This window comes from Rutidosis leptorrhynchoides, chromosome 5, assembly GCF_046630445.1.
Source record: "Rutidosis leptorrhynchoides isolate AG116_Rl617_1_P2 chromosome 5, CSIRO_AGI_Rlap_v1, whole genome shotgun sequence".
Lineage (NCBI taxonomy): Eukaryota > Viridiplantae > Streptophyta > Magnoliopsida > Asterales > Asteraceae > Rutidosis > Rutidosis leptorrhynchoides.
The window spans coordinates 124633216-124646359 of record NC_092337.1 but is presented as its reverse complement, the minus strand read 5'-3'; the positions used below and the strand labels follow the sequence as shown (position 1 = coordinate 124646359).

At 32.1% G+C, this 13144-nt stretch overlaps 1 protein-coding gene across 1 annotated transcript; it reads right to left on the bottom strand.

Annotated features, from left to right (window-relative positions):
- Positions 1-10451: 10451 nt before the first annotated feature.
- LOC139847311 (cysteine proteinase COT44-like) lies at positions 10452-12801 on the bottom strand. Its single transcript, XM_071836984.1, has 4 exons — positions 12357-12801; positions 11708-11943; positions 11479-11622; positions 10452-10763 (listed from the first exon to the last, which is right to left on the bottom strand). Exons 1-4 carry the CDS (start codon positions 12799-12801, stop codon positions 10491-10493), a joined length of 1098 nt encoding a protein of 365 aa, XP_071693085.1. The 3' UTR covers positions 10452-10490.
- Positions 12802-13144: the final 343 nt, after the last annotated feature.

The following is a 13144-nucleotide window of genomic DNA, read 5'->3' as shown; positions in this document are numbered from 1 at the left end:
TTATTAAAAATAATAATTATATCACTAAGAATAATATATAAACTTGTTCGATTACAATTACACGTGTTAATATACATAAATGATATAGGTTCATGAATCCGAGGCCAACCCTGCATTGTTCAATGTCGTCATATGTATTTTTACTACAAAATACATTAGGTGAGTTCATTTGATTCCCTTTTACTCTTTACATTTTTGGGACTGAGAATGCATGCGCTGTTTCTACAACTGCTTTATTAAATGCTTTTGAAATATATTTTGAACTGCGAATACATGAAATGCTTTTATAAATGTTTGACGAGATAGACACAAGCAAAACATTCCTCGAATGAATTATTATGCAGACAGAAGTTCTGCGAATTATTATTAAATTATGTGGACATGATAATTGCCACCATTGAATTATGTGGACATGATAATTGCCACCATTGAATTATGTGGACATGATAATTGCCACCAATTGAAGTGAATGTTATGTATCGAGAGAATGATTTTTTTACACAGGTTATATGTATGTTTTTTTTGTGCACGAGATATGTGTACGGTTACTAAGATTTATGAAAGATGATTTCGTACACTAGAAATGTGTACTGTATTTAAAAGATATCGCATGTACATTATAGGTGGGTATAGGATTCGGGCCCATTTGTACCATGCATGATTTAAATCTTGTGGTCTATCAAAATGATGAATTTTATTGTTTTATGATAAACCTATGAACTCACCAACCTTTTGGTTGACACTTGAAAGCATGTTTATTCTCAGGTATGAAAGAAACCTTCCGCTGTGCATTTACTCATTTACATGGAGTCATTTATGGCATATAGAAGTCAGTTCATCGCGATGGTACCAGATGTTATTGTATTCGTTCAGAAGGATTTGGACGGGGTATGACAGTTACATGGCTTTGTCTACATGGCAAATCACTCTTTCGTCGCCTGCACCTATGCTAAGTTGGTTTTGTTGAACATGGATAATAGCATCAGCGGTGTTTAGGAAAGGTCGACCTAGAATGATTGGTACTTTAGTGTCCTCTTTCATTTCAATTATCACAAAATCGGCCGGAGAGACTAATGGTTCCTTATTTGGATAAGGGTGGCTAAATCTTACTATTAAGTCTTCGACAATACCTATAGGAGTGTCAAAAGAATGATTGGCCAAACGGATTCACATTCTAGTCGGTTTTAAATCTCCAAAGCCAAGTTTCAAGTACAATGAATAAGGCATTAAGTTAACGCTTGCCCCTAAATCGGCTAGTGCATCATACACTGCCGAATCACCCAATAAACAAGGAATAATAAAGCTACCTGGGTCTCCCAATTTTGGAGGAATATTTTGCTTTTGCAAAATGGCTGAACACGCCTCATTGAAGAATGTGGCCGACACCTCTTGATATTTACCTTTTGAAGAGATTAGGTCCTTTAAAAACTTCTCGTAGTTAGGCATTCCTTTAATCACCTCCGCCAATGGCATATTGATGCTGATTTGATTGATCATATCTAAGAATTTCTTGTACTGATTCGCCAGCTTATCTTTCTTCAGAGCTTTAGGATATGGGATCGGTGCTTTGTACACCTTCAATGGTGGCTTAGTTATGATCTCCGGTGGATCATCTTTCTTTTGCTCCTGAGCCTTTGGCTCATCATCCTTAGAACTTTTATCCTTTGACTCTTCATCATTTGGTACCTGCAAAACAGAATGAGAAACAATAGGTGGAGACTTAAGAGTTTCCTCATTAATGACCAAACCACTTCAGGTGGTTATGGCATTCACATTCTCATTTCTAACCGGTCCTTTGTTGTTCGGATTGGACTGTGTGTTAGATGGGAGAGTACCCGGTGGTCTCTTCGATAAAGACTGAGCAATACGGCCCACATCTCGTTCCATATTCTGAATTGAGGCCTGCTGACTTCTAACTTGTTACTTTGTTGATTCACCACCTTGTATCAAAGCAGTAAGACTCTCGTCCATTTTCATAATGAAACCCCTTAACAACTCTTCCAACGGAGGCATCTTATTTTCTGGTTGCTGAACTGGTTGCATAGGTTGCTGAAAATTTCTTGGTGGTGCTTGCTGATTTCTGTTATTAAATCCAGGTGGCCTGTATGAATATGTCTTCTGATTACTCTGATAAACCTGATTACCACTCTGATAATTGTTACCACTCGTATTACCTACTTGGTTGAAAAACTGCCTTTCACCTAGAAATTCACTAAGAGTAAAGTCACCCTTTTTCACATAACCCAAATAATTTGCTTGTTCCTCCATTGATGCTTGATCACAATCTTTCGTAAGATGTGGTCCCTGACATAACTCACAACCAAGCTTTATCGCGTGCATTTCTTTAGTCATAGATTCCATCTATCTTTTAAAAGTTGCAAGTTGAGTCTTAACTAAAGCAAGTTCGTCACTAGTTTCAATACTAGCAACGTGAAAAGAGCGAGAGACATCCATCTCTTGATGCCAATCATAAGAGTGTGTAGCAGTTTCAGAGATGATGTCATAAGTTTCATCCGGAGTCTTTTTCATTAACGAACCACCTGCAACAATATCAATTTCTTTCCTCGTCGGCACATTAACACCCTTATAGAAAATCTGGACCTTATTATAGTTGTTCAACCCGTGTTAAGGACAATTGCGTAGAATTTTACCAAACCGTGTCCATGCATCGTAGAGTGTCTCATTTGACTTCTGTACAAAGTGATTAATGTCACTCTGCAATTTAGCAGACTTAGAAGTTGGAAAGAAACGCTGCAACAACTTATCTTTCATTGTAGGCCAACTATCAATTTCACCTTCGGGTAATGATTCTATACCAGTCCTTGGCATCGTCTTTTAAGGACCAAGGAAACACTCTCAAATAGATAACCGTATCTGCAACATTTGCAATCTTGAACAAATTACAGTTGCTTTTAAAGTTCCGAAGATGCTCGAATGCATCCTCTTTCGGTGTACCCCTAAACTGGCACTGGTAAGTTATCATATTCAAAATCTGCCCCTTAACCTCAAAATACGTGGTGATTGCCGGTTGTCTAATGGCATGTCCGTTACCAGCCCTCGTGGCTTTCATCATTGCTTCCATCATTTGACCTTCTCCTTCAGCCATTATAACTTCTTCTTCCTTAATATATTCAAAATACGGAATATAAAAAGGTAATTTAGCGAAACCTTCGGCGATTTCCTGTTCTTCTTTAGCTTTGCTACGTGTATGGTAAACTCTAGACGGTTTCAGAGTTATTTGTACCTAATCTGCGATCACATCACAACAAAACTGTGCGTAAACCCAAATAAAAATGACATAAAAGTAACTTTTGCAAGAATTGCTTCTCACAAAAAGATCGAATAATTAATAGCAAGCTTAAAATCCCAATGTAGAACCGCTCCCCGGCAGCGGCGATCGTACCTTAAAATAACTAGCTAAAAACTTAACAATTATCACACAATTACAGACAACTATAACCTGATCATGCAGTAATCTATAAGTAATTTGACCAGTTCCTTTCACAGAGAGCAGTTTAATCAAGATCTTAAAACTATTAATTACCCTAGAGATTTGATTAAAAGATTTGGTTTGTATTTTAATTCACGCAATCAACGTGAAGCAAATGAAATGAGCTAACAATTAAGATAAAACAGTGTCCACTTGAATGATTCACTACTGATATGGATTGTTCTTGCAGTTATTACCGATTATTATGTCTTTAATATAGTTGTATGACTTCTCACAAAGTTTTAATCAATCAAAATTAGTAAACTCACATAAACACACTTCAAAAGATTAAACTATATTTTGATAGAAACCAATGAGACTTTATTTAGACTAAACTCACGTAAAATCCTAATTATAACAATCACTTGCAATAATTACATAATTATGCAGTTCAGAAGCCTTTCAATTACCAATTAAATCAATGATACAATCACTTGAAATCACTTCTCTAATTGTCTAGATCACCTAAGTATTGAAGCATAAATTGCATCTCAAATTTAACTCACATTAAACGATTAACAACCTATGTAATTGAATTAAGAACATAGAATATGCATAAAAATGGATCTTTAATCAAACACAATCAATTTCAATCACAAATATTAAATCCATATGATAGAACAATCCAATATTCATAGTTTCACATTCAAGCAAACACTAAACTTATTTAATCTAGCATATTAAAGTAGCAAGAAACAAATAAATAATGAAAACAAAGTGTATTCATGATTACAATGATAAACTGATAATAAAAACAAGTACCGAACGTTATAAATGATGGAATAGAATTAAAATATGAACTAGTCTTCAATGGTAGGGTTGAGGTCTTCAAAAAGCTTCTCTTTTCGTAAATGGAAAACTGCACACACTTTTTAGGGTAAAAACTTCGACTATTTATAGCTGCTCAAAAAGTCACCAGATCGGGCCCGAATCGCGACCGGGATAGACCAATCGCGACCGGGATGGCATAAGTTCATCGCGACCAGGACAAGGGGAATCACGACCGCGATTCAGCTGTTTTCGATTCCTCAAACTTCTGTCAATGTATTACAGCCGGGATTCAACCAGTTGCGGCCGTGATCAGTTCCAGACTCAGTAAAACTTCAATTTCTCGCGTTCAAACATACTTTAAGCTCAAATACAATCAATACTCAGTAGGAAACAACCAAAACATTAAACTAAAGACCTCTGGAGCTAGAATTATCATTTTATCTCAATAAATCCCAAAAGGCTTCACATTTCCGCAAATAAATGACAATAAAGGACCGATATCGCGATGTAATATATGTATAATTTGAGCGATATCAGTATCTGAGAGGAATATCCTTATGGTTCTTTCTGATAATGGTCCATCTGCTCCAGGGTTTAATTCGTTTAATAGTCCTACTGTTCCCGTGTTTACTTCGACTTTTCCTGTTGCTCCTGTAGTTGTTAATGTTGTTGTTACAGTTGTTCCAGTGGCAACAAAACCTGCAACAGTTGGTCCGGAAGTTGAATCTGCTGAGGGTTTGGCTAACAAGGATGGTGGCTTTATTCGGTCGAATTCGGTGGTATATTCGATTCAGTTAGATGAGGTTGGGTGTGATGACCCGGGAATTTCCGATCAAATTTAAACTTAATCTTTAAATGATCTTTGACACGATAAGCAAAGTCGGTTATGTTAAGTCTCAAAAATTTTGAACTATTTTCATGAATGCAATTACTCTTTTGACCTATGCCCGACGATTCACAAACACTTGTTGTATATATATATATATATATATATATATATATATATATATATATATATATATATATATATATATATATATATATATATATATATATATATATATATATATATATATATATATAATACTTTGAATTAAAGAAAGTATACTTTAATTTAAAAAGTAAAATAATATTTGGTATTATATTAAATTACAAGTTTGAATTCAATTGATACATTAATATAACTATCATCACTATTATTATCATTATTATTATTATTATTAATATTTGTAAAAATTATATTATTTACTTCTAATATAAAATGAATAAAATGAATGTATATATAAAGTGTGATAAGTTTAAATTGTATTGTTAATAATATTACTAATGATAATATCATCATTAATAATATTAAAGTTATTATTGTAACTAGTATTATTATTATTATTAGTATCATGAAAAAGATTATTAATATTATTTTATTATCATTATTATTAATTAACCTTAATAAAATTATCATCATCATATTATTATTTATCATATATTTCACTAGTCAATTTATCAATAAATTTATTAATTATTAATAATATTATTAATAGTATTAATATATTTAATAATTATCAAAACTTATGAATTATGTATATATGTATATATAGAAACAGATATATATATATATATATATATATATATATATATATAAATAGATATATATATATATATATATATATATATATATATATATATATATATATATATATATATATATATATATATATATATATATATATATATATATATATATAAACAAAGAAAATCAGATACATAAGTACCTATATATCTAAAATACGATTATTTATATATGATTATACATATACATCCATTTATATAATATACTGTATTATATTATACATATATATACAAAACAGATTTGTATGCTATTATGATTCACCATCAAACTGTGGATGATTTTAACTCTATCTCTAGGTTGTTAAAAGTCAGTTTCAGATCACAATACAACCAAAGAATCGATCACCATCCAAGTCAGCTTTATATTTCTTTATTTATTTCAATATTTGCTTTAATATATCATTGTACTTCTTGTCGAGAAAATCAAGCTAGAAAACAAATACTTAATGAGTCAAGTTAGCAGTAATACCGTCTATCAGCTCCTATATCACTCTGTAAGTGTAATTCGATCGGGCATAACAATCAAATCAAATTAAATTCTAATAAACTGCACGACACCTCTGTTATTGTGACTTTTTGTCCAAATCTCGATTTTGATTGAATTTTACAAAACTAAAAATGTGATTTTGTTAGGAATTGTATATGTAAACTTCCTGTAAAGTTTCAGAGTTCAAATCATCGAATTGAATTCTCATTTTCAAGTCAAAGTTTTTATCTTAAAAAGTCAACGATTGTTCATCGATTAAATTAGAGTTCAAGGGGAGGTTTCCAGTTAAATTGAGGGTTCATAAAGATTCTATGGATGAATTAAAAACTTTTTCAAGAAGGAATCATAACCCATAACAGACCCTAGGATCGAATTTGAATTTTTGTTCAAACGGGTCTGCAGCGTTTTTATTTTTATTTATTCTTCAGTTTATTTTTATTTTCTTTCTTTTCTATTTTCTGTTAATCACTTAAGTCAGTTCTGTTCCATTGTCAAAAACTAAATTTAGATTAGTATTCGTTAATATGAAGAATGGGGACTTGATCGAATTCAGGGAAGGAGAAGATGGTAATAAATTACGGGTTATATTTAAGTGAAGTTGGCACATATCAGAAAAAAGGGAAACGGTTTAGTGGTGATGAGTGTTAGTGTGTAACCGAGAGGTCTCGGGTTCGATCCCTGCTTGATGCATCTTTTTAATGGGGACTTCTAAGGTAGCATACTCTTATTTATTATTATTATTATTATTATTATTATTATTATTATTATTATTATTATTATTATTATTATTATTATTATTATTATTATTATTATTATTATTATTATTATTATTATTAGGATTGTTAATATCATTTTAATTGTTATTATTATTATTAACTAGTATTATTGTTAAATGTAATTATTATTATCATTATTCCAAATATTATTATTAACTGGGTTATTATTAATAGAATAAGTATGATTATTATTATTATGATCATAATTAAGAGTATTGATATTATATATTCAGTAATATTATTATTTTTATTATTGTTATCTAAATCAAAAATCTATAAAAGTAGTTTTATTGAAATCTTAAAATTGTCAGTACTATTAATATAAGTATTACTATTATCAATATGATTACGATTATTATTATTATCCTAAGAATGATACAAATTATTATTATTTTCGTTAATATTAGTACTTGTAACATTTCATAATTATTAGTATAATTATTATCATTAACATAAGTAGTATTAATTGTATTATCACAGGTATTATTATTATTATGTAATTACTAAAATCAGTAACATAGCTATCATTAACTGTAAAAATTAATATTTTACAATTATAATTATTAATATCATTATAATTATCATTAAGTATTATAATTATTATCATTTCTACCACTACTAATAATATTTTGGTTTTATTATAACTACTATTATTAATAAACAAATATATATGTTAAAAATATATTTAATACATATGACATAACGAAAAGTAATAACAAAATGAATATATGAAATATATATATTATTAAAAGTATATAACTAATAAATTTGTATATATATATATATATATATATATATATATATATATATATATATATATATATATATATATATATATATATATATATATATAGTACGGTTACAACTATGTATATTAATAAATATACAAATGATATAGGTTCGTGAATCCGAGGCCAACCTTGCATTGTTTAGTTGTTCAATGTCGTTATACGTATTTTTACTACAAAATACAATACGGTGAGTTTCATTACTCCCTTTTTAAATGCTTTTGCAATATATATTTTTGGGACTGAGAATACATGCGCTGCTTTTATAAATGTTTTACGAAATAGACACAAGTAATCGAAACTACATTATATGGTTGAATGATCGAAATCGAATATGCCCCTTTTTAGTCTGGTAATCTAAGAATTTGAGAACAGACACCCTAATTGACGCAAATCCTAAAGATAGATCTATCGGGCCCAATAAGCCCCATCCAAAGTACCGGATGCTTTAGTACTTCGAAATTTATATCATGTCCGAAGGAGGATCCCGGAATGATGGGGATATTCTTAAATGCATATTGTGAATGTCGGTTACCAGGTGTTCAATCCATATGAATGATATTTTTGTCTCTATGCATGGGACGTATGTTTATGAGAAATGGAAATATGAAATCTTGTGGTCTATTACAATTATGAAATGATTATTTATGTTAAACTAATGAACTCACCAACCTTTTGGTTGACACTTTAAAGCATGTTTATTCTCAGGTACGAAAGAAATCTTCCGCTGTGCATTTGCTCATTTTAGAAACATTACTTGGAGTCATTCATGGCATATTTCAAAAGACGTTGCATTCGAGTCGTCGAGTTCATCAAGATTATTATTAAGTCAATTATAGTTGGATATATTCTGAAATGGTATGCATGCCGTCAATTTTCGTTGTAAAGAAAGTTTGTCTTTTAAAATTGAATGCAATGTATGTAAAATATATCATTTAGAGGTCAAGTACCTCGCGATGAAATTAACTATTGTGAATCGTTTATAATCGATATGGACTTCGTCCGGATGGATTAGGACGGGGCATCACATTGGGGATGCTCTTAGCGTTGAAGGTTTTGGGCCTAAGAGTAAAAAAGGCGTTTTGAAGAAATGACGGAGCCGAAGGTGTTTAATGTTTTGAGTAGTGAAACTCCTTTGTCGGGGAGTGGTCGCCAATGGCGCTAGTTTGTTAGATAATTTGGAAAATGTAGCTACGAGTAATAGTGTGGGTAGGAAGTTTTGTATGTATGCGAACGTGGCATGTAAAGGTTTTTGTCGGGGTTGGATTGTACATTTGAGTAAATTTCGTGGAACCGAGGTGAAGAAATTTGTTCTTAAAGTTAAGGCGATGAACAAGGTAAAAAAGAAGGTCATTTCGGGTGATTCGTTTTTTTACGGGATAACATTGATGGCGATGAATGTGGGGGAGAGATTCAAACTCTTTTTAAATACGCTCCGGTGGTCGGGTCAAGTTTTGGATCTTTGTTGGGTAGGGAGCAGTCGAAAAGGCAAAACGAAGGTAGCGGGGGGTAATTCGTTGAGTATACGGGATAACTTTGAAGACGATGAAGATGGGTTTGCGGATCAAAATTTTTTAAAATACGCTCCAGAGGTCGAGTATTATAATTGGTCTTATGTGGGTTCGGGACCGGGTCTGTCGTTAAGAAAATGTGGTTTGTTTGTTGAGTGCAAAAAGCAAGGTTTGGGGTCCCTTCATCCGGACACTCTAACAGGAGACGGGATTGGAAATGATTCGAATTTTTCTTTCAAGGCGTGTGCGGGCAATGGTATCATCAAAACAACAACTTCAGTGATGAGATCTCTTTGTCGGTTCCTAACTTCAGGAAAGAGGATGACGTTTTCGGTTAGTGGGTTTTGGTATTGTTAGTTTGGTGTTATCTTCTTTTATGGTTGTTTGTTCTTTATGAGTTTTTTTCGTTTCTTCAGTTTATATTGAATATTTGTTCGTTTGTGGCGAGGCTCAAGCTTAATTAACTTTTGTTCTGTTAGTGTATTATGCTTATTTTTCTACTTTCGAGTCTCTTAGTAACTTTGTTTGTTGTTGTTCCTTGTCTTTCTTTTTTTCTTTTTTTGAAAAAAAAAGTTGTTAGTATAAAGTTTTCGTTGCTGAGAATAAAACAAAAAAGAATGTCCCGGGTATTAGCTACAGCTCGTATTCATTCAGTAATTTTACCCCTTCTTTATTCTTAGAGCTCGTTTCTGAATATTGTGACTCTTCCATGCTGTGTCTCAGGATTACAATGATGATAATTGAAGCATGAAAGGAATATTTATATATATATATATATATATATATATATATATATATCATGTTGCCAATTGAAATGTTACAATCACTACTAAAAGACATCAATGAAAGAAACAATCAAACATTCAAACATCACAAATACAATAAAGCGTAAATATATCAAGAACTCAACTCGAGCTCATCGATACAAATACATAAGCTAGCCACTAAGGGAGTAGACCATAGACGCCTTATAACACCCAGACACAGCCCATTTGCTCGTTCTAGTATTTCGTGAATCAGAACATTATTATTACTTGCTATCTAGATGCTGCTGATGGGGTCACTATTAACGTTGTTCGAGATACGCGGTTTCTTGTTGCCGTATTTGACTGGATATGAAGCCATCATTGTTATCCCACATTTGCCAGCAGGTGTACCAACGACGTTACGCTCCATCCTAAAGTAGCCATCTTCACCCCAGTTGGTGCCCCATGAGTTCCTAACAATCCAATAGTCTTTACCATGTTCTGAACCGTATCCAACCACAACCACACCATGGTCTAGCTCTGTTCCACATGAACCCGTGAACACGCCCTGAAATCAATTAATTGCACAACCATAAGTCAGTTATAAGGAACCTTTTTTAAGAAAAAATAAAGGTAAGTAACATGTATAAATTAGGAGTCAGTGGTTCAAGCACACTATAGCATAATATTGGTATGCCCATCCATCCATATATTTGGTATATAAGTTAGGGAGTATTAAACTTTTTCTAATAAGGTTGACATTACGAACAAAATTAAGCATAAAACACTAGTACATTAAGTTGATTATAAGAAGTTATAGTTGAGTAGTTGACAAATTAATATACAAACAATTAAAGCATGTGGGGAGTAATAACTTTTAATGACAACAATTAGAATTGTAATAATTCTATTATATTAATAGTGTGTTTCGGATATAAGAGTATACTTAAACTTATCACGTTATATTTTCAATAATGATCTTCAGGACTGTTTTTATATAAAAAAGAGTGGTACATTTTTATTTTAATATTTTTAGAAAAGCAAGAGTGCTACATTAAGTTGATCGATGACGATTACTTTTAGATAATACGTGACTAAATTAAATGTACATGTACAATTTATGTAAATTTGAGATTTTTAATTACAGATTTTAGGACTATAATTAGAATAGTCGGTTTACATTTACAAAAGGGTTTTATTAATTTTTTTTTTTTTTTTTAAAAAAAAAAAAAAAAAAAAAAAGGGTCGGTTAGAACAGAGGTTGTCTGAAGATGTAAACATACCGATGAATATAACTGAAAAGCTCTTCCAGAAGCTTCTATTCCGACACTGACAGGCTGGTGTGCTGCTGCCTTCATCAATGCTTTCTCGTTCATTGGTGGAACATCTTCATAACCATCTATGCTAACAATTTTTGCCTTATTTTCCTGCACATCAATTTCAATACCAATTTATCAACACAAACTTATCAAAGTATATGTACTGTAATTGAATTTTGCAAATGGTACGTACTCGAACAGGGTCGCAAACGCCACCAACACCCTTGTAAGGATAATCAGCTTCGGTATCGATTCCACCATTCGACATGATGAACTGGAAAGCGTAATCCATCTCTCCACCGTTACAACCGCTGTTGTATCTGTTGTCACAATCAACAAGTTCTTGCTCCGAAAGACTAACCATATCGCCCGTTACTATCTTATTAATTCCTTCAACCGCAGCAACCGTCGAAAATGCCCAACAACTCCCTACACCATTTCAATTAATTCACGTACATTATTTTAAAAAAAATCAATAACGACTATAAGAGTATTGTACAAATTTAATAACCGTCATGCTAAAGTCAAGGTGCATGTTAACGATAGTGGACTGTAACTTTTTTTATTTAATCTAGTGTAGCATATGTTATAGCACATGCTAATTTTTTATTTTTTATTTTACATTATTTTTTAGAATGGCAAGTACACATCCATTTTTATCTATGAAGGCACTCGAACCGAGCTCCGTTGATATCGCTAGACCAGCAGTAAAAATATTCCTAGTAGTAATAATGAACTTTTACAAGTATGGTTTGTTAAATTTGATTACAGTGTTGTATAATTTAATAATTTTCAATCATTAAAGTGTGTAAAAGTCATGTATTGTGACTAACTATTCGTACCGCAGGTTCCTTGATTTTTGATGGGGGCAACGGCACCTGATTTTCTCCAGTCAACGTTTACGGGCAACATATCGTTACTTTGAACAGCGTAACGTTGACTAATTTCGCCTCTTTGAAGCTTAGCAATGCGACGGTTGACATCAGGTTTGGTGCCTAGAAACATGGAACGATACTCGTCATTAGTGACATCAGCAAACTGGTTCAACCCGACTGTATAAGTCCGGTTACCGGAGGAGTTATGGTCGTCAATAAATTTCAAATTATCGTGAAATATTTGAAATCTCCTCTCCTTTTCTCCTAATGCGTTGTATGTTTTACCATGGCTGGCCAACCACAACTCGTATGTAGTTCTTACCTCTTCTTCTGTTCGCGATTTCTCGGCATATGTTTGCGAGAAAATGAGACAGAAGAGAAGGAAGAAAGCAGTAGTTGCAGTTGATGCCATTTTTGTAAGTGAAATATGAAGGAGAAAAGAAGAGGTTTGAAGATGTGAAAGGGACCTTGCTGGGTTTATATAGACAAAAATTCGGTAATTAACATGGCCTTTACCTACGGTAAAAAAGAAAAAAAAAATGTGAATATTGTAGTGTACGAGTGTCCGGTTGCTTCAAGATATATATTATCATTCAAGTTTTATATATTAATTATCATTCAAGTTTTATATCCTAACTCAAGAAGTTTAACATGTTTTTCAAGTTTTACATCAAGTACCTTGAAATGTTTTCGTTGTCACCATATACTAAATCTCGCGCAAAAATTAGTCGTTTGAGTGGTGAACACCATAAACA